General features: G+C 36.7%; 1 protein-coding gene across 1 annotated transcript in view; it reads right to left on the bottom strand.

Annotated features, from left to right (window-relative positions):
- The window catches only part of dlg3 (discs, large homolog 3 (Drosophila)), a 108643-nt gene extending 82874 nt beyond the window's left edge, over positions 1 to 25769 (bottom strand). The window contains 4 exon segments of the mRNA XM_030145096.1: positions 715 to 837; positions 11757 to 11842; positions 23856 to 23987; positions 25497 to 25769. Of these exon segments, the coding sequence (XP_030000956.1) occupies positions 715 to 837; positions 11757 to 11842; positions 23856 to 23987; positions 25497 to 25536 (381 nt within the window). The 5' untranslated portion in view covers positions 25537 to 25769.
- Between the last annotated feature and the right edge of the window lie 39 nt (positions 25770 to 25808).

Genomic DNA, 25808 nt, shown 5'->3' with positions numbered 1-25808 from the left:
TTTTTCACTGAGTTGTCATTGTTTATAGCCTTCATTACCTCTGCCAGGAAGTATTGTGATCACTTTGCTTTGTGTGTTTGTGTGTTTGCATGCGTGTTTGTTTGTTAGCAAGATAATTCAAAAAGTTATGGACGGATTTTCATGAAAAGTTCAGGAAATGTTGATACTGGCACAAGGAAGAAAGGAAGAAATGATTAAATTTTCATGGTGATTGGGGGGGGGGGGCAGATCTGTCTTGGCGGCAATCTGCGTTCTTCGAGTGCTTTTCTTGTTAAAGAACATGGGAACACACAGGGCGAGGTATACAGGATGCACTTTTGGTGGTGCATTTTTGAAATATTGTAATTTCTCCACAGCAGATGTACATCACAACAGTCTAGCATCAATCTAGATTCTTTCCATCTTTTCTTGACCTCATGTTTTCACTACTACTACAACTACTAATACTACTAATAATAACCATGATTATAATAATAATATTAAGAAGAAGAAGAAAACAAGATAAAATAACGTATAAAATCACAAAAAATCAAATAAAACCAGGTGCACACAATCCAAAACATGTTACCAGAGATAAAAACAGTGCAAAATCTGAAAATGCAGATCATAACCTAAGATCATAAAATGCCTGTCCTGTATAGATGAGTTCATAGAAAGTATGATCAGACTGAAAATGAAGTCGCATCGCTCCTCTTGCATTGCCTTTACTCTTACCTTTGGCATGTCCACATGGGACAGTGTCACCAGGCCCGAAACTCGCTCTACTTTATGAGGGCTCCTCCTGCTGGTCACTCGGACCCGGGACACACCCTCCTCCTCCTGGTCCTGGTTCTGGTCCTATGGATCGGAGCCAGTGAGACACACAAAGTTAGCCATGACACAAGTATAAGAGAGTTCAGTCCAAGTCTGCTGAGGTCATGAGTATAAACCTCCAACCCAATCTAGTCATCCAACACCACATTTTCAGCAAATTTCATTCCTCATGGTGTCAATTTCTAAGCACATGTTGCACTATGGTGGGGAAAATATGCCCATTATACTGAATTTTCACAATACTGGAAACAGTCATATATAATACTTTGTGCTAGACTTTAAAGCAGGGGTGTCACACATACAGACTGTGTGCCAAAACTGGCCCGCCAAAGGTTCCAATCTGGCCTGTGGGATGAATTTGCGAAGTGCAGAAATTACACTGTAAATATTAACAGTCAAGGGTGTCAAACTCACTTTAGCTCCAAACTCCAAATTAAAAAACTCCAAAATTTTAACATTATGCCTGTTGCTAAATGTTTCGTATATTTGTAGATATATAAATGATATGCTGAGACTGAAATTATCACATTATTTTGTGAAAGCATTGTATATAAATATAAACATTTTCATAATTTAATTTTACTTTTTTGCACTAAATCAAAGAGAAAAATTTAGTGGCTATCATACTATTATTTCACTTTTCCAGGCCCACTGAATGTGTATGTGGCCCCTGAACTAAAATGAGTTTGACACCTTTAGATCATATAATGGAAATGAATAACCTGAATAAAACCTCAAAATAAATGACAATAGATAAGCTCACTGTCAAAAAAAAGCCCCGGTAATTGCATTTAGGGAAGGTTGCAGCACTCACTGATTAATAAAAGCCCAATAAGAAGTCTCAATCAACACAATATAATAGCTATTTGTTGCATTAATACTGTAGATTACAGTATTATCAGTTTGATTAAATGACTAGAATTCAGGCATTAAACGCAGAGAGCTGTATGTTGTTGAACAGTCAGCTGAGATGACCGATCCAAACTGAACTGATGTGAAATCAGATCTTATTTAGCACAGTGTTATAGCACCCAGCCTGAGAAATAGCAACAAACATGTAACTAAACCATTAAAATGAGGAACAAAAACCCTTCCACTAAGTCTAAGTTGTGTCTAAGTGTCCATAGTTTAGAGGACACAGACCTTTTACTGACAGCAGAGGGCAGCCTTTAGAGGAGGCCATCACTGGTGCAAAGTTACAAAAAAAGTCTGCCACCAAAAATGAATCCAAACAAGCAGGGAGCATGTTTTTTTCTCTCTCAGCTGAAGCCTCAGAGTTCCGAATGAAAGCTGCTTTTGTGCTCAAACTGAAAAGACAAGTGTGCTTACACAAATACACACACCCCAAGTATGAAGACTTGGAGTCATTGCCCCCTCTAAGAAAAAAAAAAAAAACACAATTCATACATTAACCTTTTAACTTTAGAGAAGTCTTGGAAGATTTTTGTTAAATTTCACATTTCAGAGATGCTAAGGGTGTTTTCTTCAACGGCTTCATTCCCACGTGGCGGCGATGATGGGCAGGTCAGCTGACACTGCCAGAGCCGAGGCTGCCCCCCGAACTACCCCATGTGTATACTAGTGCCAGCTAAGAGTATGCCCTTTGACCTCTGCACATGCACATATACACACACAAACTATGCACACACATCTCAGTCTGTCAAATAATTATGAATCCATGCGTAGCTGTAATACATGGATTGAATTCACATACATGAAAAATGAAATGGAAAGTATGCAAATTACATGAAATTTAAACACTGAAACAATTTAATATACTGACATATACACTTCCTAATAAGTACTGCACGGATTAACCCTTTATCAGGCAAGTGACTATTTTTGGTAATTTCACAATACATTACAAGACAGTGACTAACATTTAAAGTGAGGACAGTGAGTCAACAATCTCAGGCCCAGTGTGGTCTACAGGGTCTGTAAGGTCCACCTCTGCATGAACAATGAGTGCGCCTGCTTTGTTAGGTACCATGAAGTAATGGTACTAATGTAAGGAATGATGTTCAAAGGGAGAATGTTGACAAGTGTCTGGATCAGCACTTATACTGGTCTTATGTTCTACAAGTCATGTTCTAATGTTCTAAAATACATGTTCCTTTCACCTTTTTTGTATATTTTTTATATTTACTTCTTGGATTTTTCTTTTTTTTTACACATACGAGTAAGGAACCTAATATGGTAACTTCACTGACCTTGATTTCCACATATAAATTACAATTATTAATAATTAATACAAAAATTTTGAACAATTTAGCAAAAAAAATAAAGTCTTGTCATTTTCTCCAATAAGACACTTTGAACTTTGAATTTCAAAGTATCTTTATGAGTGCCCTATAAAGGGTTAATATGTTTCAGGAGAAAAAAAGTTATTTATAAAGCAGATTTTCATTTCTTACAACCATCAGTTCACTGTGGAGCATGAAGATTGGACTGTGTTTCAATATAATAAGGTCATGTGGATGCATCAGGGTGAGAAGAGAAGTGGATGAAGTGAATTCCCATCATGCCTAGTGCCTACAGTACAACCCTGTGGGGGCAGTGTTATGATCGGGGGGTGTTTCAGCTGGCCAGGTCGACGGTTACTACATTATCATTATCACTGGTCAAAACATGATGGAAATAAATGTATGAATGTACTGCATAAGTTAAGTGTATACTGTATGTTAGTGATGACAGATAAATCATGCATTATACCATACATGACAAACACTGCAAAAGATGATGAAAGACATGAGAAATAACTGATATTGACATGCGTTTGTTCAAGATTTTGATGTCGGGCATAGTATTTATTTTACTTTAATTTTTAGTTTTTTTAATAGGGTGTGCAGCATATTCACATAATTGAACATAATTGAAGTATTCTTTCCTATTTTGTCATTTTACAGAGTATATGATAAAATTATACACCTGTTGACTTTATTGACTATATTATACTGTGTTTTCAAACCTTTGACCCCATTAGAGGTGCTAGTACCCACTGCTAAAAAAATATTTACATTTTTTGTTTTTTAACCAATCATATTAATATCACAGTGTTCTCACTAGGGCTGCTGTGACTCAGTTGGTAGAAGGCTGAGGGCTCAATCCCTGCCCCATATCAAAGTGTCCTTGAGCAAGGTGCTGGACCCCAACTTGCTGTTTCAATGGAATTTGAATGTCTGAGTGTTTGTGTGCATGAATGGTTGAATCTGATGAAGTGTTTAAAGTACCATAACAGTTGGAGGGCACTATATGAGTGCAGGTTGATTTTCCATTTACATGTATAATCTATATTTAATTAATCTATTTATGTACGTATGATTGTCACCTAATAGGTAATACATTGTATAGGTCACAATCACTATTAACCCTTAAAGACCCAGAACTATTTTTTGTGGTGACTTCCAAATGAATTTTCCTCTGTATCTAAACATTACCAAATGATCTATCACCATATATTATAATATTATCCTTTGCAATTTTGCCTCGAAAATCAGGTATTTTCCTGTATTTCCATTTAACGACTATGTAGATGTTCATAAAAACTTGGTAAATTTAGAGGTTATTAAATCGAAACAGAAAATGTGACATTTTCAGAAAAAACATATCATTAATTCTATACAAAATTAATGAATTAATTCTACAACCACTGTCATTTGTCAGACTATATGGGTTTTACTGGTGAACCAATGTTACAGAAGACAACAGTGTTTCCATGTTCACTACACAGACTATGGATGCATCTGAAATTTTTTTCTCTCTGAATTACTTCACTGTATTGAAGAGGACTAATGGTTCAAAAGTTATTATACGTTTTAGATCAGTAGATGCTTTTGAGTCTTTGAGGGAACACATTACATTTCCATGGATCAATAACGCTGCCTTTGAAATGTAAGCAATTATTCCTTTTCTTGTTGACCGGTATGATACTGATGAGTTCTCTACTTGATCATTAAGCAATTAAGTCAAACACAAAGGTTTTTGCATCAAAACACACCTTGCTTTCTAATTATACATTCAGTCTCATTATAAAGTCAGTCCATCCATAAAGGCTACTTGTCTCACAGATTCTTTCTTCCCCCCACTCTCACCTGCTACTCTGCACCAAATCAGGGAATTTGCAGACTCATTTAGTTTCCCTCCCATCCTCCACTCAGGTGACAGCATGGCTAGAATACTGATGAGCACATCACTGGGTGTCCATTAAGCAGCCCTCTCACTCTCTCTCTGAAACTTCCCACTATGACTGCTGCATCCTTCTATCAGCTCCCATGTTTTTTTACTTCTTTCTTTCTCTTTTCTCTGTTCTGTGCTGGACCCATGAGCAGCTGAGATCCAGAGAGGAAGAGGAGCGAAGGATCAAGAGCCACGATGCTGCACTGAATTAGAAGCTAGTCAGGGTGGATCAGAGAAAGACTCAGAGAACAGCTGAGGATGGCAGAAAAAAGTTCAAGCCACAGGAATAGTTTGTGGTGGAGTGACAAATTGTGAAGAGACGCTACTGATTTGACTAATACATCAGGTTAGACGTAAGGTATTTTCATTATTAACCCCCCCCTCCCCCCCCTTAAATCTTTTTTTTTCCAATTTACTTATAATGGACAAAATTTCAAATGTCTCTAGCAGCAAAACTATTAGTTGAATTTCAACCAAATTGATTTTAAGGACTGCCAGTGACCCAGAATAGACGTCATTACATTTTGGGAAAAGTAGGTAAAAGTTTCACATTTTTATGAATTTTAAAAAAAAAAGTTTTTCCCATTTACTTATAATGGCCGAAATTTTAAATGTCTGTAACAGCAAAACTATTGGTTGAATTCATACCAAATCTGGTTTGCAGATTGCCAGTGACCCAGTATAGATGTGATTACATTTTGAGAAAGGAGGTCAAACTTCAATTTTTTTCTGAATTTTTAAAAAAAAATTTCTTCTCCCATTTATTTATAATGGGCGAAATTTCAAATGTCTACAAAAACATCAATTTTGTTTCAATTTACTTCAGACTTGGCACATATATAGACACAACTGATATGCTAACATCGCACACACAGACATGATGACATCAGCTGGATCGACGCCAAAATAAACTAGAATACGTGCGAGGGGCGGGGTTTGTTGTGCCTGGCACCACTTGTTTTTCCTATTTTTAACATAGTAAGTAATGTGCATTATATAACTTCAGCTAATGGTGGTAAAACATAATTTTCATATCTAATAAATATTACAAATCATAGAGCTGTAAAATAAAATAAAAATTTAATAAAAAAGAACAACAATTTAACACAGAGTATAAGTGGACAATCAAAATAATAGTAAATGATGCAGGAGTAGATGATGTTGTGAAGGAATTTTGGTTCATGGCAGTTGTTTTCACCACCTTTGTAGATGAAAATCAATTTAATCATGTATTCTAATTTATATACAAAAGTAATGATTGTGACAATGTGATTTACTGTTGATAGATAAAGTGTAACTGGGACTCAGTATTCAATATTTTGTGTATTAAAAATATATGTAAAAAGTTGACAATCTGGACCTTTGACCATGTATAATAATTACAGACTGAGTCCCAGTTACACTTTATCTATCAACAATAAATCACACTGTCACAAACATTTCATGAGAGAAGGTTTTTGGGCACCAGTGTATATTCACATTTCCTTCTAATGTCTGAGATGTAAGTTACATTACAAATTAACTCTTTCCCCGCCAGAGCATTTTCCAGTGAGTTGGTAGCCAGCGCCAGCCGTTTTGGTCATTTTCACTAATCTTTGGAGGCTCACTGAAAATGTTGTGTTAGGAGTATGTGAACACTGAATACATCAAAAGAAAGAACAGAACTTCAACTTTTAAACACAAAAAACTATTTTATTCTATCTTTATTCGTTCGTGAGATATAAACATTTGAATATTGGTCATTTTCAGGAAAAAAATGAATTTTGAGCAAAAAGCTGAGAAAATTGCATTTTTTTCAAAGATATTGATTTTCAAGAGAAAACTGATTTCCTATTTACATTTTTGACTCTTTCTTATTTACCAACAGTAACGCTGTCTTCAAAATCACAAAATAAAATAATAATAACAGCAATAATAGTAACAAACAGCTCTAAGATATCCCATCATTCCACAAAATGTTAGGGGAATCCACACCAAACTTTAGACCGAACATCTTGTAAAGCACCAGGTTCCTTCTAAACTTTGCACATTTACATACATCAGTTATAAGTCTAACACATAGTAGTTTAGCTTTTGGATATAAACACCTCAATATTCCTCATTTTCAAGAAAAAAAAGAAACAAATGCACTAAATACTGTAGATTTCTGGCCTTTGGCTGCACCAGGTCCTCCTGTTGGACCAGCTGCTGTGTTTGATCTGTAAATAATTCTATGGACATCTAGTTATTTATCTCTGTATGAATATATGTATTTATTTATTTCATACAAAAGCCAAATCCAAAAGTGTCTTCCATGTGTCCTGCTGACATTCTACAGCTGAATATGTTCTGTGTCCTCAGTCTGAATCTGAACTCACTCTAACAGATGCAGACTAGCTTTCCTTTGTCTTGTCCCATGTCTGTATGTCTGTCTTCTCCTTGAATGTCCACTAGAAATGTCTCTTTTCTCTTCCTCCTGTCTGTCATTTTCTCCGTGTTGCTCTGTGCCCCCACACCCCCCCACCCGCACCTCCGTGTCGGACCTGAGCCGCTCCGTGTTTCCCGTGTTCCGTGTCCGTCTCCCTCACCTTCTATTTCTCCGTTCCTGTCTCTAAATGGTTCTTCTGTAGCTCCATCATACCATCATATATTGAATTGTCAGACTCTGTCTCCATAATCATCTTTAAGGCTTTTGAAACTGCGCGCGGTTCCTGCAGTCTTCATTTCCTCATTCAGTGACTGCCGCTGGATGCGTTGCCATGGGATACGGAGACTCCAGTGCAAAAACGTTAAACCCGGCCCGTCATTTTTCCGAAAAAGTTGCTTAATTGTTTGTTTTTGGACTAAGGAAAGTAATTCATATGATCCACAACACCTCCAACTACAGTATAACAGTGAAAACACGGATTGACGGAAAATCTCGTCATTGGCGGGGAAGCGTTGGGAAGCAATTGACGGAATATCTCGTCAATGGCGGGGAAAGAGTTAATAGTAGTAAAGGGAATATGATGCCATGACAGATGAACCAAAGTATTTATTTCTTTTAACATTAAACTTTTAAGTCAACAAAATATAAAACACAGACTCATTTTTACATGTTTTTATGTGGAAATGTTAAAAATTACAGTGTAAATCTGCAATTTGCCAATATTACCAGTGCATCCTAAAGTTTTATGTGTACAGGTGCAGAGATAAACGAGACAGTCTTCTGCGTTATAACATCCATTTAATATAGTCTAGTGAAGGAGAAGTTTATAGCCGTACCTGTGCCCACCTGGCTGAACATAATCCAGTTCAGACTTAGTGGGTGAACGTTAAAAACATACTGCCATTATGTGATTGAGTAGGAGGAGGGGCCGTTAAGTGTAAGATTAAAGTTGACCTCAGGATTCAGTGATGTAATTTCACTATCATCTTTAAATCATGAATCAATAAGTCACTAACGAAGCATTTGCACAGATGCACGTTTACACTGATGGGGTTATACAGGAAATCAAGTATGGATCTATTTAACCCAACATGCATTGTGTCAGATCTGGTTACCTGCACAGTTCAGCCCTTTGATTTAAAGCTGCGGTGTTTTGGTAGTTTCTTTTAACCTTATTGGGTAAAATATGCATAATACATCATCTCTCTTTATATTTAGTTTCTTGATTTGGACTGAGTGGAGAGAGATGCAGTATGAAGGTGTGGATTTTCTTATTGTAGCATTTTTCCCCCTGATTTTGGCTCCTGTACTTTTAATAGTGGATCAGAAAGGTAATGGATTACATTTACTCTGTCAGTCTTTAATCCATTTTTAAAAATCTCTAATGACAAAGAGCAATAATGTAGCATAGTATAGGAGGCAAAAATACAAAAAACTCCACCCAAACTGCACCCCAACAATAGAAATGGTCAACTGAGCTCATATACATATATTCTGTTGAAGCTAAACGGTCTATTCAACCAACATTGTTAACTATTTGTTTCCAGATGATTTTTTGGTTACTTCCACCAGCACTTTCACTCAGTTTGTGGAGATTTTATGCCATGCTGACTTCTTTTTGTTGCCATTTCACTAAAAATAATTGTAGACACTTAATATTTAAATAGCTGAAATAATGTGCGCCACATCTAATCAATGATAAAGTCCACACATAGCCTGTTTTAATGAGTTCACCTCATTAAAACAGGCTATTTCCATTACAAAAGTGTATCTTTTCTTTCTAGAGTAGTAAAGAAATCTGAGCAAATTAGTTGTTTCAGCTTTGCCTAATTTTTATAATAGCAGGAAAACCAGTTTTCACATCATGTATCTGTTGACATCTGTGGCAGGATGCAGATAAAAGGGTGCTTTAATTATCCCAGCACAACTTTTACCCTCATTAAAAAACAGGAAAAAAGGCAAATGCCTTTCAGTCTATTTTTTTAATCAATGTGTCACAGTTAAAAGTCCATTTCTTCAATGACTGTAGCTGCTACACATGCAGTATCAGGTAAAGTGATGAGACCGTTATTACATGTATTCCTCCTCCCTAAACACGTTTCTTGTGTGTTTCTCTAACGCTGTTTTCCCAAACATAAGAGATGGGACCAAAACTGAGTCAAATACATAACACAATGATATGTGAATTTACTTTCATTATTAAAGTAGTTGAAGAGTGACAGCAGGTCAGCCTAAGTCATGTTTGTTTGCTTTTGAGCTGCTTGTTTCATGTGTCACATTTTAGTTAATGAGTTGACTAGTGTCACTAACAAGTGACATTCTGACATTCCTTCCCTTAATCTTTACTTTGGCAGCAAGAAGTTCTTTTCAGCAGTATGTTGAGATTAGAAGAGTCCAAAAAAATACAGTCGTTGCTATGATTCATTATGTATTTTAGTGTATTTTGGTCCCGGGGAGAACACAAATGTCTCTTTTGGATTTTGACCTGAAGTTTGCCAACTCGTGCTCTTATGTAACTATGAAGTCAGTAGTTGCTTTTACTTTGACCCTCAAACTGTGCGAATATAACTTGCACATAAAAATTTACCTAATGGGAAAATGACAATTTTGCCAAAACTCTTGTTTTTCAATTAAAAGTTTTTACGCTGGCAAGAGGTGGCTTTTCAGGTGTAGCGCAATTAGTATATCAAAACTGCAATGGAAAGACCTTTTTCCACAACTAGAGTCACATAAAAAAAAAAAAAAAAAAACAGATGTTGACAGATGTTAAAACAAGTGAAGAAAAAGAGTTTTAAAAGAAACATGGCGCATTATGTGTGGACACACCAGGAAACTGAATCATTTTTGAAATTAGTACAGGATAGAGGGGTAATAGATAATTATTATGAATTTATCTGTAAATCAACACTACATTTTCATTCATCACCATGTTTATGAAATGACTTCTTGTGTCATCTTGTGATCAAAAGTAAACAAGTCATCGCATTTGTGATTTAATAGAAAAATCGATATTATGCACTTCTGTTTTTTTGACATTTAGTAAATATCGGTAAAGTTTTAAACAGATGTCCAGTGGAAAAGCGACTAGTGTGTCTACATGTCTCCACTAGATGTATTTGTGAGTAATGCTGTGCCTTTATCACACACTAACAGTCAGAAAAGTTAAAAGATTATTTTGGAAATGACATTCGCAGTAAATCTGATAACAATAGTATGACTAAGGTTACATGATCTTATAGCCGCAACCAATATTGTGAATCCAGACCTTTGCACTTGGTTTTATAGACCATTTATAGACTAAATTGACAAGTCACATTAAACTTGTTAACTTCTGGAAAACATTTCAGAGATGGCTTGTTGTTTTCTCAAAGTTCATTTAACAAAAATGGTCCACCATTAAAGAAGAGTGCTCAAACTGGATGGTTCAAATGACTTGTCTCTTGCTCCTGAAATCTAATTTCCAAATTAGATCACCAAATGTCAAAATTAAAATCACGTTTTTGTTTCCGCGAGTACTATGACATTGTGTACTGTACCTCATGTACTGTGAGATTAAATCACTGTGTGTGCAGACAAATAAGCAGACACATGCAGTATAGCACTCTTCAAATCCCTGCTAAAACCCAGACCAAAGATCATTCAGTTAATGGGCAACAGAATCAGCCAAAGATCAATTTCATTAACATTTTGGCAGAGCTGAAGGAAAGTTATAAGACAATATTAAATCATGTAAGCTATATGAAGTCAGAGTTCATATCCATCCAAATGCTATTAGAAGATCAGTGACATAGAATGACAAACGTGATCCATGTGAAAATACAGTGTGTGAACGAGACAAATTTGCTGCAACATGTAGACATCACTATTAATTTATAATATATATGACTAACATTTAGGTCTGCACAACACAGCTCCCACCCGAAACTCTGGAGTTGCTTTCTGTGTCATGCACTAAAAATATTCTAAATAAGTATGTGGCTGCAAACACTTGTTATAATGACAGGACTGGCTGACTTCATGAGAGCAGCCTACTGATGAGCAAACGGTAATCAGTTCTCTTTTGACTCTTTGATTAAATTCCTCTTCTCTCTCCACCCGTGTGTCCCTCCCTCTGTGTTTTTTTTTTCCCCCTCTGCCTCATATTCCTTCAGTCACCAGGTTGAAGTCACAGCAGCCATGACTCATGACAACACTTTAAAGCCCACGTAGGAGTGTGAGGGACAAAGGTAGTGACACCTTGCGTTTGCTGCTGAGTAACCTTTTGAGCTGCTAGGAAGCGAAGACAGCACGTGTGACACCATAAACAATATAAACATTTTGCATATTTTCTCTAATCTATAACATTAAGTAAGAAAATTACCTCCCACGCATCCTGCCTGCTCGCATCTTTCACAACAGTTTGTTCCGTGTTCAGCTGCAAGGTCACCTCGTAACACTCCTGAATATCTGTGAGAACAAAAACAATAACAAGCCATTTACTTGGATCATCACATATTACATGAGAGGTGTTTAAAACTCTGCACCCTTTATTTCTTGTTTATTTCTTCACTTTTCTCCAAAGTGCTATGCTTTTCTGGTGCAAAATAATCTGCAAATCAGTCATCGGCACATTGGGAGATGTCTGTTTTTCTCAGCGGTACACCGGGTGAAAATGTGGGGGTGGGAGTTGTCTGTTTACATAGGAGTTATGTCTCTACATTTGCAAATGTTCTTCTTATCTTCCTGCTGAACTATATGACTCAGGTACTGACTGAGTAAATCACCAAGCTAGGATAAGGCCCTAATGTATATATTTCATGCTAAACTTTGTAGGAAAAGCACAACTTCCGTTTTCATAATCCACATAACACATTAAACTTTTTTTCTTGTTGTCTGCTCCTATCTGCTGTTTGTTTTTTGACTATATTTCTTGGTTTTATGTCTCTCATGTAAAAAAAAGACTGATACCTGATTAATTAAAGATTAGATACAAATAGAAGCAACTTCTGCTGCTTCGTACCTCCATTGACAGTGAACTTTTACATATTTTGAATAAATGTAAAGAGCGCCCCCTTGTAAATAAGAGAACAATTTTTACATTGCTTTTGTCTGAATGCTTTAGTCTGTAAACAGAAGCTGTTTTACCTCAATTGTACCTTTGCAGAAATGAAAAACTAATTTGTAGGATTATGCTTATGTCTTAATAGTACAGTATATTTGCATTCTACTGTATTTAGTGAAGAATCCATCCATCCATCCATCCATCTATATACTCGTAACATCATCACTACTGACATCCCAGCATGTTCCCCAACAGCTCCTCCCCTCCTCTGAACTTCTCCTTTGTTTTCTAACTGAACTCTTCTCCTCCTTCTCTTCACTCATCACCTCTTGTCTCGTTACACGCCCATGTCCTGTGGTCACCTATTGAGTGGCAGCCATTTGATGAAAATGCATTAGGACAATTTTGCTGATGTCACACACGGGACTGGGAACTGCACTGTTGACATAAAGAGGTTGCTGGAGAGTACATCAACTTCCCAAAGTTTAATGTCAGGACAAGGAAGGTGACGAGAAATGCTTGATAAGGACACATTTAAAACATTAAACAGAAATTTCTGTACTCAGTGTGTGTGTGTGTGTGTGTGTGTGTGTGTGTGTGTGTGTGTGTGTGTGTGTATGAGACAGAGATAAGAGTCAGTATGTCCCAACAAGATACTGTTAGAACAAAAGTGTAAGAATGGAGCATGTGACTCATCCCTGTGTCTGAATGTGGAGGAGTGAAGCCATGTGTGGGCAGAGGAGTTTGTTGCCCAGCTGACTAAAGAGCATGCTCACTCACACAAACTCTTATATACATCAGGTATTTAGGTATAGACAGACCTACAAATATACATTCAATGACACTTAACAACCTCAGTGCAACTCTACCCTACATCAAATTACTACTCATGCTGATAAAAGCGGCCTCTGTGTTATTCCTGCACAATATGATGGAAATCTGCAATGTGTAGTAACAATGGCTCTGATAAACTACATATTTACATACAAAACTAAAACTCATGCATAGTTTCTCAAGGTGTATCTGTATCATTTAAATGATCAAAACATACACTTGGCAGAAGAGGACAGAAGATATATCATTTAATCAGAAATACAATAATTATGAAAATAAAATGATGTAATTTTCCTATTAAAAACTGAAGTTCTGTGTATGTTGATATTACATTTTTATCAAAACTTTTCTTTGAGCTTGTTTGTCACCATTTATCCATGTAAGGTTCAAGGTTCATGGTTGAAGGTGACCATTAATGCCCATTGGTAAATTTGTTCTGCAGTCTGGAGAGGGCATCTCAAAGGTTATACACACACACAAAAAAAAACATTAAAACCACAGGACACATACAGGGAACAGATTAAAAACAGCACAGACAAAAGACATGGACAGGTATTCCCCACAGCTCACTGATCGTGATAAAAACAGACTAGAAATAAATAGATAAAAAACAGACTAAAATAAATATAAATCCTCAGATATCACTAAAAATGCCAAAATAAAACCTGTTAAAAGTATGATAAAAACATAAAAACATGATATAATGATATATTACATGGGACAAACAAACAAAAAAACAAACAATAAATAAATAAATAAATAAATACATGATAAGTAAGTTATGACCATGTTAAAATAAACCATAACCCAAGAATTAAAATAAAGTGAAGTGCATCAAGGCTAAAAGAGAAATAGCAGCAGGAACAAAGCTGTTCCATTTATACAAAGTAAAAAGACTGGGTAGGTTTTTTTTATAGAGTTTCTACATTTTATTTTATTTTATTTTATTTTATTTTATTTTATTTTATTTTATTTTATTTTATTTTAACAACTATAGCAAATAAAGGAGGATTGGGGAAACTCTGGATTAAAATAAATTGTACTATTTCTAGAAATAGTCCCAATATTACAAGAATAATGTTTTAATATTTAGAGAAAAAAGTTATAATTATGGGGGTAAAAAGAGAAATAAAATCCTACATACTACTACAATTATCGGTACAACTCTGAATCTGTGAATACAATGCAAACTTTACCAAAGTCCAGAAAAATGAGAATTTAGTTAGAAAAATTTTGACTTTATTCTCAATAGATCTTTTTCTTAAATCTTCAGTGTGGCCCTACCCCTTCTTCCTGTTTGTAAAATGTAGATAAGAAGAAAAATTATTTTATTTGCAATGCGTTTATCAAGTATTGATGATGAAAACAACACTTATCAGTTAGCAGTGCTGGTTTTATGTTAGCGTCACAAGCTCTTTGATTATTAATACATATTCTACACTGAACCCTTAAAAGCCTTAAACAGGCATGGACAACCAAAAGTTTCTACTTATCTAAATTGTTTAATAACCTTTGAACTGCTGATCCTATCAATACCTTTAAATAATTCAGACAAAATGCAGGTTCTCAGCTATTCAGCGGCATCAGATATGACCCATTTAGATGTTCCGAGGCTCCGTAGTGAACATGGAAACACTGTCATCTTCTGCAATGTTGACTGAAACCCATGTAGTTTGACAATCTGCCATTTGTCATGTTCAGTTAATTACATACTTTGCTGTTCTGATGTAATAATCTCTGAATTTACTCTGAGCTTTTTTTTGTTACTTTATTTTTATTGTTTGAATTCCGTACGAAACAAACATAAGGGACATCTGGGATACGCTGACCATAAAAAACCTTTGTGACTGACAACTGGTTTTAGTAATGTGACGGTGAGATGAAAATTGTCCATTTCTCCCATTTGTCATGACACTGCTCTTCTTGAGTCCTCAATCTATGGGTCAGAATCTCCATCTCAAATATTCCATTCACAATTCGTATCCATTCGTTAGTTGTAGGTGGTTCTAATCTGCACCATTTTTTGGTAATAGCCATTTTACAGGCTACTAATAGTATTTTAAACAGATATCTATCATTTTTGATTACATTATTACCAATGCTATATCCAAAATACATCACCAAACATGTTTTAGGGATTGCATAACCCAATATCTTAACAATTGTTGAATATACATTATCCCAAAATGATGCAAGTTTAGGACATAACCTACTCTGAGCTTTTATCAACATCTACATGGTCTGTAAATCACATACGACAGAAAACTGATTTATACTGAAAAAATGCAAAATGTAGAGGATAATATGATGCTGAATGGTGATAACTGTTTCAAGAAAGGTTTAATGTAGAGAAACATTCTCTTGAAATATTCTAAACTGTCATATATGGCATAAAGTTTTAGTAAAGAAAGAGTATTTGGGAATCAAGCTTTCTCTTCAGTTCATGTAGCCAGAAAATAATCAAATACAATCAAAATCTCTCATAACTTTGAACAAAAAAACAAGATCTAATTTTTGTCCAGTTACCCAATTACCCAGTTGTAGGGATGCACAGGTACCACTTTTTCCAGACCAAGTACAAGTACAAGTACTTACATTTGAGTACTTGCCGATACCGAGTACTGATATGACTACTTAATAATACCATTACAGTTCTTAGTTCCTTTTGAAAATGTGCTTTATTGTCATTGTCATTAGTCTGACTGTAACAAAGTGCTGCTACTGACATTTAATGTGTTGGAATGAGCGTTTCTCAATCAGTCCACCAGGGGGTGTCACTCTTAACCATACTGGACAAATACCACGAAGAAAAGTAAAGTTTTTTTGAGAAGAAGAAGAAAGTCAGTAATAACAAACATGGAGATGACAGAGGTAACACTAATGTGGATGCTAATGTTGATACTGATGAGGGTATTTGGCATAAATCTGTCAGTAGTTTTTCACTAACTCACACAGTCTCTCTGAAAAGATCCGCTACCTTCACGGTTCCCGGTGGTAATCTCCATCTGGGTACCCATTCGCGAGCACCTGGAAAACGGACAGAATTGTGTATGGAATGTATGCAGAGGATGGACAGAACGCTCCGTCCATATCCGTCTGTGTCTTTAACGTTACTTGCAGTCAGCTTTACTTCATTTTAGTTTATTTTCAAAAATCTCCACACTGCTGTCATTACTCCTCTGCCGCGTACCTGCTCCACTTAAAACTGCAAATGTCACGCTGCCGTAAGTGGTATCGGTGCGGCTGTATTGGAGTACTTTTACAAGTACAAGTACAAATATACACGCTTAGTATCAGACCGATACTGGTATTGGCATCGGTGCATCCCTACATAGTTGACAAACCAAGCTTGAAACACATGAACGTAGTGTGGACAGAAACTTGGACAAAGGGCAAAACCTCATTTTAGCACAACTCATTTAACTAATTTAATTTCCCCTCACCCAGACCATCTAAATGAAACTGAATCACACAATTTGAGAATCAGGAAGCGAAGTAAGATTATACCTTCTTTGAGAATGAGGACCTGGCAACTGTTGCAGTGAAACATAGGAGTGAATCTTCATAAACTTTATTTTTTGAAGTGATAGTGATGTTTGTTATGTCCTGTGGGATTTGATCTTCAGCTGCAACTTACACCTTTCTTACCATCCCACCTAACACTTCTATTTCCATCATTTTCATGTAACAAGACAGAAAGAAAGCGCATTTTAAAATCAGGAATCACAGTCACATGAAACCATTAAGAGCTAACTTGGTCTTCTGTGACTTTCCCCAAAAAAATCTAGTCTGCAATGTTCCAAACCTCACACAAAACCCACAAAAATTCCAGAGTATGGAACAAAAAAACTTAACCTCTGTATTATTGAAGCCAGAAGTCTCTTTCACAGGACTTTTTCCCAGACCTGCTTTTGAAGTCTGGACTATTTTAGGTCAGTCTGGTCCGAGCTCTGAGCCTTTTTGTCACAGTCATAGGGGGCTTCCGGTACCTTTTCCCTGTCCTCTATAGACTTGCACGCAGGATCAGTGTGTTTGTGTGTTACAGACCTCCTCTATGTGTCATGTACCTATTCTGTCGGACTAAAGTGATCACCCTATTGCCTGCCTGGGTGAATCATGCTGAAAAATACCCTTTTAATTCTTTACATGGTGATGAGCAATCTACGGCTAACACATTCACAAAAAAAAAGACAAACTAGGCCATTTGGAGGCAGAGCAAACAGTTCACCCCATTGTCACTGTCTCAATAAAATACTCCCCAGGCATTTGGGCTCCTCTATAATTTAACGTGTGTTTTTCTGTATGTGTGCCCCAACTACAAGACCAGCCCCCTATGCATCCCTCTGCATGTTTGTATGATGGAACAAAAGGGTGTATGCACAGTTACGGCAACCTTTGTTCGTGACTGTCCAACCATGAAACCAACCAATCAAGTAGCCAGAACTGAAGCTTCCCACACTGCATCAAACACCTCTTTACTTCCCACAGTGTATCAAAGTCAAATATGTGCTCTAATATTGGCATTTTGATGTCTCCAAACCATAAAAAAGGCTGGACTTTGAGTCATAACTGTATTTAGTCAAATCTAATATAATCAAAAACAGGTGAAAATGCTGTCAGATCTGCTTAGAGAGTTCTTCAACCCACTCCTGCACAGGCCCTCCACAGTTATTACAAAATCACCTTATTACAATTATACTGGCTCACTGATTTTTTTTTTTTTTTTTTTGCATAATTGTGATCATCTCCATTCATCTGTATAAAAACAGCTGGATGAAACTAACAAAAATGTCATGTTTCTATCACCATTTCCACATCATTTTCCACCATTTTATATTTTAGTGGCTCTCTTTTAAAGCTGCAAGAGCTGAAATCAAGGAGAAGAAATGCCATAATTTGAAGATACACACCTAACCTCTGCTGCTCCCAAGACTAAAGATAAATATAGATGATCTGATGCAGTTTCACACCACTATGGAGAAATGAAGCCACTTTTCCAAGCTACTGTGTCAAGCCATGAGTAGCAGAGCCACAAGTGACAGCATCTAAACAGCGATCGGTAATTAAATCTGTCACTCATATATTTAGCCCCTGAGATTAGACACAGTTTGAATCATGGTGTACATTTTCTACAATGCAAAAACACAGCCAAGAGTAAATTGCAAAATTCTCATTCTGCCTCTGATCGGTTAAATTACAATACGGTGAAGAGTTAATATGGAATTTTTGCCCAGTGACAACAAAAAAACTATCAAGTACTACAGCTTTATTGATGCCATTTCACATACTTAACCTCCATTAGTATCACTCATTAGCTGTATTTCTATAAAATGTCAAATGAATTTGAAGCAAACACTTGAAAAGTCAATCTCATGTGTTGGATAAACTGTTGAGTGAATAAAATGGCCTCCATCGCGTTGTCAGAAGGTGATGGCATTTACTATGTTACCCACACAGACTGTATGTAATTAGTGGATGATGGAAACGTGATGGCACCCATTGATTTCTGAAATGCTATTTTGAAGCCAGTGGTTTGGGAGTGTGATGCACCATGGGGACTTTTTAGAGCCAAAAGTGACCATATTTGGACTAAATAAGTGAAACCATGCAAGAACAAGGGGTCAGAGGTGAGCTAATGATACACGATAAAATTGCAAACATTATGCAGCTTTATGTAACTAAGTCATTTTACTGTTCTGTTAGTGGAATCTATTAACCACAATTACATTCCAAAAACTGTGTTTAATTATAAATAAGAGTGAAAGTCAGACTCAGCATGCGAACAGGCTGTCAATCATAGCATGAAGCATATGTTGAATCATTGGTTTTACCTGAGATTTAATTAATGGAGCAATAATTTAAAGATAGACCAGATCACTTATTTAGGGCTCCAAACCAAAGACCAGAGTCCTGGACTTAATATTCTTAGAGAGAATTTCAAAAGAAGTCAACAGGAGTCAGAGTTTTTGTTCCCACCCCCAGTGGCCATTAGTGGTATTACAACTTGGCTGAGGTCCTTGCACCTTGGTTACGCACAGCTCAAAAGAGCATTCTGTTAAGGTTTTCAATGTAAAATGGCTGTAATGTCACAGATGAATAATTCAGCCTCCTCATCAGTCCATACGAGCTGTACTACAAGATGTGAAAGTATATAAGAACATCTGGAAGAGTTAGCTGATCAGTCATGAGTTAAAAATGTATTATATTATACGCTACAAAATATATTAAATTAAATTTAAAGGTGTTTCTATTTCTTATTCCCATGAGCATTTACTCTATTTTTTAAACAAAAATGATTTTTTTTTTATTGTGCCATGTCCATAAACTTCAAAATGTTTACTGAAAAGCACCTACTATCAGTAATTTCTATGGTATTTTTCAGTTATTTATGTCAAATCTGCCCTGTGCAATTTGTGTTTAAAAGCCTGTAAAGCAAACAGATTATTTTATTTGTGTGTTTTATGTTTTTCTTCAAGGTCAAGGTCAAGGAAATTGTTATTATCCCCAAGGGGTGATTAGTTTTGCAGCCAGCTGTTAATCACAGTATAAACAAAGAACAATAATAAATATATCAATAAGACCTACATGGAGTAGTTCTTCATTATTTGTACAAAATTTATATAATAAACTATCATTATGTTAATACCAGCAGCATAACATGAGCAGAAAAAAATGCTGAAATGATCGACCACGATTATTTGTATAATTAATGATCAACTAAAGTTTCATTATTCTGGCAGTTCCACTTCCACAGTGACGAAAACAACACAAAATGGTTCAAACTGGACTAGTTCACATGCCCCTGGGTATGTGAAGGCAAACAAAACAGGACAGTAATGTTTATTCTGTGCTGTATTCCTGTTAGTGCTACTGTGAACCGGCTGCCCCTCCTGCTTTTCCTTATGACCACATGTTGAATGAAGGGCAAAGCCTCATCAGTCCTGCACCTGAGACACACACACACACACACACACACACACACACACACACACACACACACACACAGGGCCTCTTCCTCAGCCTCTTCCTCAGCCTCTGCACTTGGAGCAGATGATCCAGAGCCAGGAGAGCTGTGGAAGAGGCTTGACATGGCAGCCAAAAGCAGTTTATTTTCCTGTCTGCCTCAGGCTCGGCCGTGATTGAACATTCTTTGTGAGGAATGCTTGGAATCCTGATTTGGAGACCTAATCCTCCTCGAGTCTCCTTCACTTAAATAAATAACAAGGTGTATTACATCTGATGTGGGTATTTGCTAGATTAAACTGTGCATCAACCTTTTGTATAAATGTTTTAGGACATTTATACATTCTGCAGAGGCACATGAATAGCACCAAATGCCAAAGTCTAATAAAAATATTTTGCAATCATATTATGCAAATCAGTGCAAATAGAAGGTGAAATTGACTTTTTTTATGGCTTTGACCCTTTCAGAGACAAAGACGAGTCATAATCCACCTACAGCAAGAAGGCAATAGATGCATTTTCTAAAAGCAATGTGGTGAAAAACAGATAAAAGATATTAGAAACAGTCAGAGTAATGGGCCTGTATAGATGCAAACCATGTTTCCTTTCACGTTTCTTTTATATAAATACTATCTTGCACTAGCAATAAGAAGGATGACCTACAGCCTGAAGGCCCAGGTTCATTACTATGATCACAACCATCTGTTCGGTTTAAGTATCCTTGATCTTCACAACAGCTACAGCATGTCCCTACCAGAGGCTGCATCCTTTCAAGGATACATCCTAAGAAGGTGTAGCCTTCAGAGGATTTAAAGCGTGTCGGCCGAACATGCACCTCATTTGTACTAGAAGTTGTGACATTGGACTGTCAGTGTGCCAGAATAACATCTATATAACTCAATCTGTAGCATCCACTTATATTAAACCATCCAGACTAATAAGAACAAGGGAGTTAATATCAAGTTCCATTACTTTTATTGCCCTCAATCGTCAAATATATTTGATCTATTTACGTGCGTCTGATAAGAACCTGCAGGCAAATACATGTGGACCCACAACGGGCTAAATAACACGAGTTTAAAAAACATGAAGCCACAGCTAGAAGATATAGACGTTTTGATATTAAAGTTCAGAGAAGCCAAAGCCATACAGGGTAACACCAAAACATTAACTCTACAGTGTCAGTAAAACATGTCTCACACACACACACACACACACACACACACACACACACACACACACACACACACTCATTGAACACCTTCAGCACTGACACACTCTTTAAAAAGCACTATAAATGGATCTGAATACACTCGCTACCATAGCAACATTAATGCTCCAAATGAACCATGATGTAACTCTTTCTGTAAAATACTATATTTACCCTCATACTCAGCTCATTTAAAATGAATGTGGCTGGGGGTGGGGGGGCGCAGTGTGAAAAGCAAAAAGTGAGTCTCATGCTGCCAGCTTAAAAAACTGACGTGACAATTTGTACTTATACTTGTGATATAGTCATTTTGTACATCCCACACAGAACAAGATGTGATACTTAGAGTCTGTTTAATATATTGATTGATGAGATATGGATGAGGGAACATTTAAAACAGGATCAGTATTTAAGTGGTGCAGTTATCAGAAAATTTCAGTATATGGATAATAAATTATTATTACGTCATACAGATGAGAAGAGAAAAAATGTAATATCTTAGCTGTGTTTTTAAAAAAAAAATACAATGGGACTAACTTTTTAGCCTGTTAAACATATTTGCATTTATAATAAATTAGTTTCTTTACATATTAGTTATTAAAACAAATGGGCTAAGGTAGTGCATATCTACAACATGTCACAACACTGCACTACAATCTACAACTCAAGACTTGCAAATGGTTCTTTTATTACTGGCGAATCGTCACATGCAAAAGCTGTTCTTCTGTTTTTCTTCAGTCGAATAATCATGTTTCTCTTAGCTCTGATGTGGTCTGATTTGAAGAAAAATACCTCTTTCTCCTCCGATGCTATGGTTTCAGGGGCTTGTGATTAAGTTTATTTGCTGCTTATTGGTGAGAAGAGAAAGTAAAGTGTGCTCTCAAAATATCTTTGTCGATGCCAACAGCTACTTACTGCTGCAGCTCAACATGACACGGTGGGAACATTACGGAAATCACACCTTACAACTGTAAAACCTTGTCAACTGTAGATTATTAGACCTGTGATTATATAAAAATACTCATTATAGCTGATTTACTTCATTAACTGCAGAATTTAAGATGTCATTCCTGTTACAGACACATAATCGCAGTTAGAAGTTTACAAACACTCTGGCATGTTTTTCACATTTCTGAATGTTTCTGATTAATACATAGTCCTTCTATTAGTTCAGGTAACATGTCTGCTTTATTTTGATGATGTGAAATGTCAGAATAATAGCTGAGAGAATGTTTAATTTCAGCTTCCAGACATAATGACCTTGGTGTTTGCAAACCTCTGAACCTGTGGGAATGTGAAACAAAACAGCAAAAAGTGAAATTAATCATTATATGTGCTATTCTGAAATGTCATAGCATCAGTGTAAGGGAGTTGGTACAAGTGTAGTAAAGCAGGAAATAAATAATGCTGGATTTATATGATTGTGTGTAAACTTCTGACCTCTGCTGCATGATGAAATTGGGTCGAATAGTTCCTCAGTGTACATCCGGGGTTAAAAAAGCAGCCATATAGTGTTTTTCTTTGTGGTCTGAGCCAGGGCAGCCCTTCCCCCTCAGATCCCCAGCAGAGAAGCAGCAGTGGGTCAGCAGTAGCAGCAGCAGACCCAAGGGCAAGCATCATTACAACATGGCTGTGATAATTAGAAGGACCACTCAACCATTGGTTAAACTGAAGTAATGTGCTTTATTTTCTTCAAAAGGAATTGAGGTTAAGGTCCAAATTTAGGTTCTCTGAGCTCTTTTTAACATAGATTTGTCATAACGCTGTAGCTGTAGGACTGTTACAGTAAATGTGCAGCTGAAAGCAGTGTGTGCAGAATTAGCATTATAAGCCCCTGTGAGTTACTAACACTTTATAATAGCTGCAGATGAACTGGACCGTGTTGACATGAATTGATTAAATATGTGAATCATCAAGAGCAGTTTGTCACTTTGTCATTAGAATAATTGTGCTTTCTCAATGTTGAAGTCTGAGCTAATAAAAACGGTCTATATACTCATAGAGTGTTCTGTGTGAATTTATTAGGATTTCATTACAATCTGAGTATGTTACAGAGGGGGGTATACAGCAAACCTTTGTGAGGCGAACTGAAAGGCCTCTTTCATAAGACTTAATTGGGAAACATTTAGACTCAGTTAACTTCCCATCCAAATTAATACAACATGACCCTGTCCACATCCTGTGTCCAACTGCAGCCAATCACCAGAAAACACTCCTTAAAATGGAAATATGAGCAACGCTAAAATGACACAGAAGCAGCTCAGAGCACACTATCATAAATCCAAGCTGTGAACATATACAGGAAAAGAGGTTTAGAAAGTCCACTTATAAGAGACAACTCTGATTCAATTTAAGCAAGAGAATAGAGTTTTGAAAGACCAAAATAGATGGTTTTAGTGTGTTTTTCTTACCAAGAAGGGCTTTAAACAGCTGGCTGCCTAATATGGCAGATACTTTGCCCACGCTGGTCTTCAGGGCCTGCTCCTCCGGACTGGTCAGGTTGGCCTGATATTGTCTGAGCAACCCCACTGCCCGCTCAGTGTCTGTCTCACAAAATAAAGACATGTCTTAGACCAACATAAGCAATGGACTGATGCTATACTCATAAACTAAGGACACAGTAAACATATATCAGATGTGTATTGTATTTACTGTATGTATACACAGTGGTGGCCAAAATTATTACTATTAAGAGGTTTCATCTATTTTGTTTTGTTTTGTTTTCCTATTGGACATTAAAATACGCAAAAAACAAATGAAATATCTAGAAATTCATCATTATAGTCTATAAACAATAGAACAGAGTCATCATAAGGAGATTTAGGTCATTTTCCTCACAAAAAACAAGCTAGGCCTAGTTCATTGTCATTGCCACACAACCATGCTCCCTCACAGAAGATGACAAATGCCTTGTGAGATCATTGTCAGGTGTGCTTGTGGTTAAATCAACACAGCTGTGTGACTCTTGTTGTACCAGGCCTATCCTGCTCATTACAGGTATATTAAAGTTAAAAGTAGATAAAAACATGTATGTCTGTATGTCTCATGAATGCTGTGAAAGAAAATCCTGTTTTAGAGGCGAAAAAGGTCAGTTTTCTCAGATCTGTCAAGTGTTCTAATAATTCTGGCCACCACCGTAGGTATGAAAGAGAGAAAATACAAGTCTGCACAACATATGGAAGTCTGTAAGGTACAGGAAGAAGAAGTTATGCAGGTCACTAGAGATATGTTAACTTCAAATAAATGATACATTGTTTTCTACGGCGGTGTTGTGAGATCTAAATGGTTCTTCTTCAGGTTATATCACAGTGAACTGGGCATTAGCTAAGGAGGAGTAATCTGGTTGATTTGCTGTATTTAGGTCTGTTTGGATAACAATGAACATGTGTTATATTATTTATGTGGGTACAGTGTGAAAACAGTTAGATCTGAGGTTAAAGTTCTGCTGGTGGACATTATATCTGACTGCTGAGGGACAACTGAAGAAATAATCTAAGGCAGCATGTCTGACAATAATAACTGTAACACCTCTATACAGGTACACATATGTATGTCCCAGGTCTGTTCATGTCATAGTGATTGATAGTTTTCTTCTAGTTAAATGCAGCTCTGGTCTGCCTGTTAAACTCCACTGCAAAGCACAAAAAGGTTTTTTTTTTTTTTTTTTCTTGCAACACGACTGTACAGCTGGTTGTTGAACCCGGTGGGTGGTGAGGAGGAACACAGCAGAGAGATGATGCACATCACCGAGGTAAATCTACAACAGTTTCCCACCTGATCCTGAACATTTTCTACAAGAAAACCTGAAAACAGTCAAGCTGCTGCCCGGAAGTTGAACAAATCTGTGATACAACAATCTACTTTTTTCACTGCCTGAGGAGGAGAAAATCCTCTTATTTCCTCTGGCGATTAAGTATGTGCTCAGATGGTAAAAGTTTTTTTTTCTCTACGGTGTAATAATCTTGGTTTGTTTCCATTTAGTTTTTTTAAAAAAAAAAACCAGACTTTGACACGTGAGCAATTTTACGCGGTGTTGCGTTAACGGTACTCACCATATTTATGCACCATGGTGTGGTCAACTTGAAAAGTCATGTAAATTACAGTTTGGGTGGGTTTAGAAGAGAAGAATAATTATAGCAATAGTCCCGGATAATTACACAACAACAGTCGCTCCTTCTTTTACAAACAGGTCAGATCTTCAGTTTAATCCAGGCGCAGACACTCCCCGTCTGTGTGAACCGTGAACTCTCCGTGGTCAGCTGCGTGATCCACACCCACGGAAGTTAAGATGTGACAAGAGGAGACTGTTTTACTTCATGACAACTTTCCAGAAGTTTGGGCTAAACGGCCCCAGAGCGTGACAT

This window comes from Sphaeramia orbicularis, chromosome 10 (genome assembly GCF_902148855.1).
Source record: "Sphaeramia orbicularis chromosome 10, fSphaOr1.1, whole genome shotgun sequence".
Lineage (NCBI taxonomy): Eukaryota > Metazoa > Chordata > Actinopteri > Kurtiformes > Apogonidae > Sphaeramia > Sphaeramia orbicularis.
The sequence above is the reverse complement of the archived record's forward strand: the minus strand, read 5'-3'. Positions and strand labels throughout refer to the sequence as shown.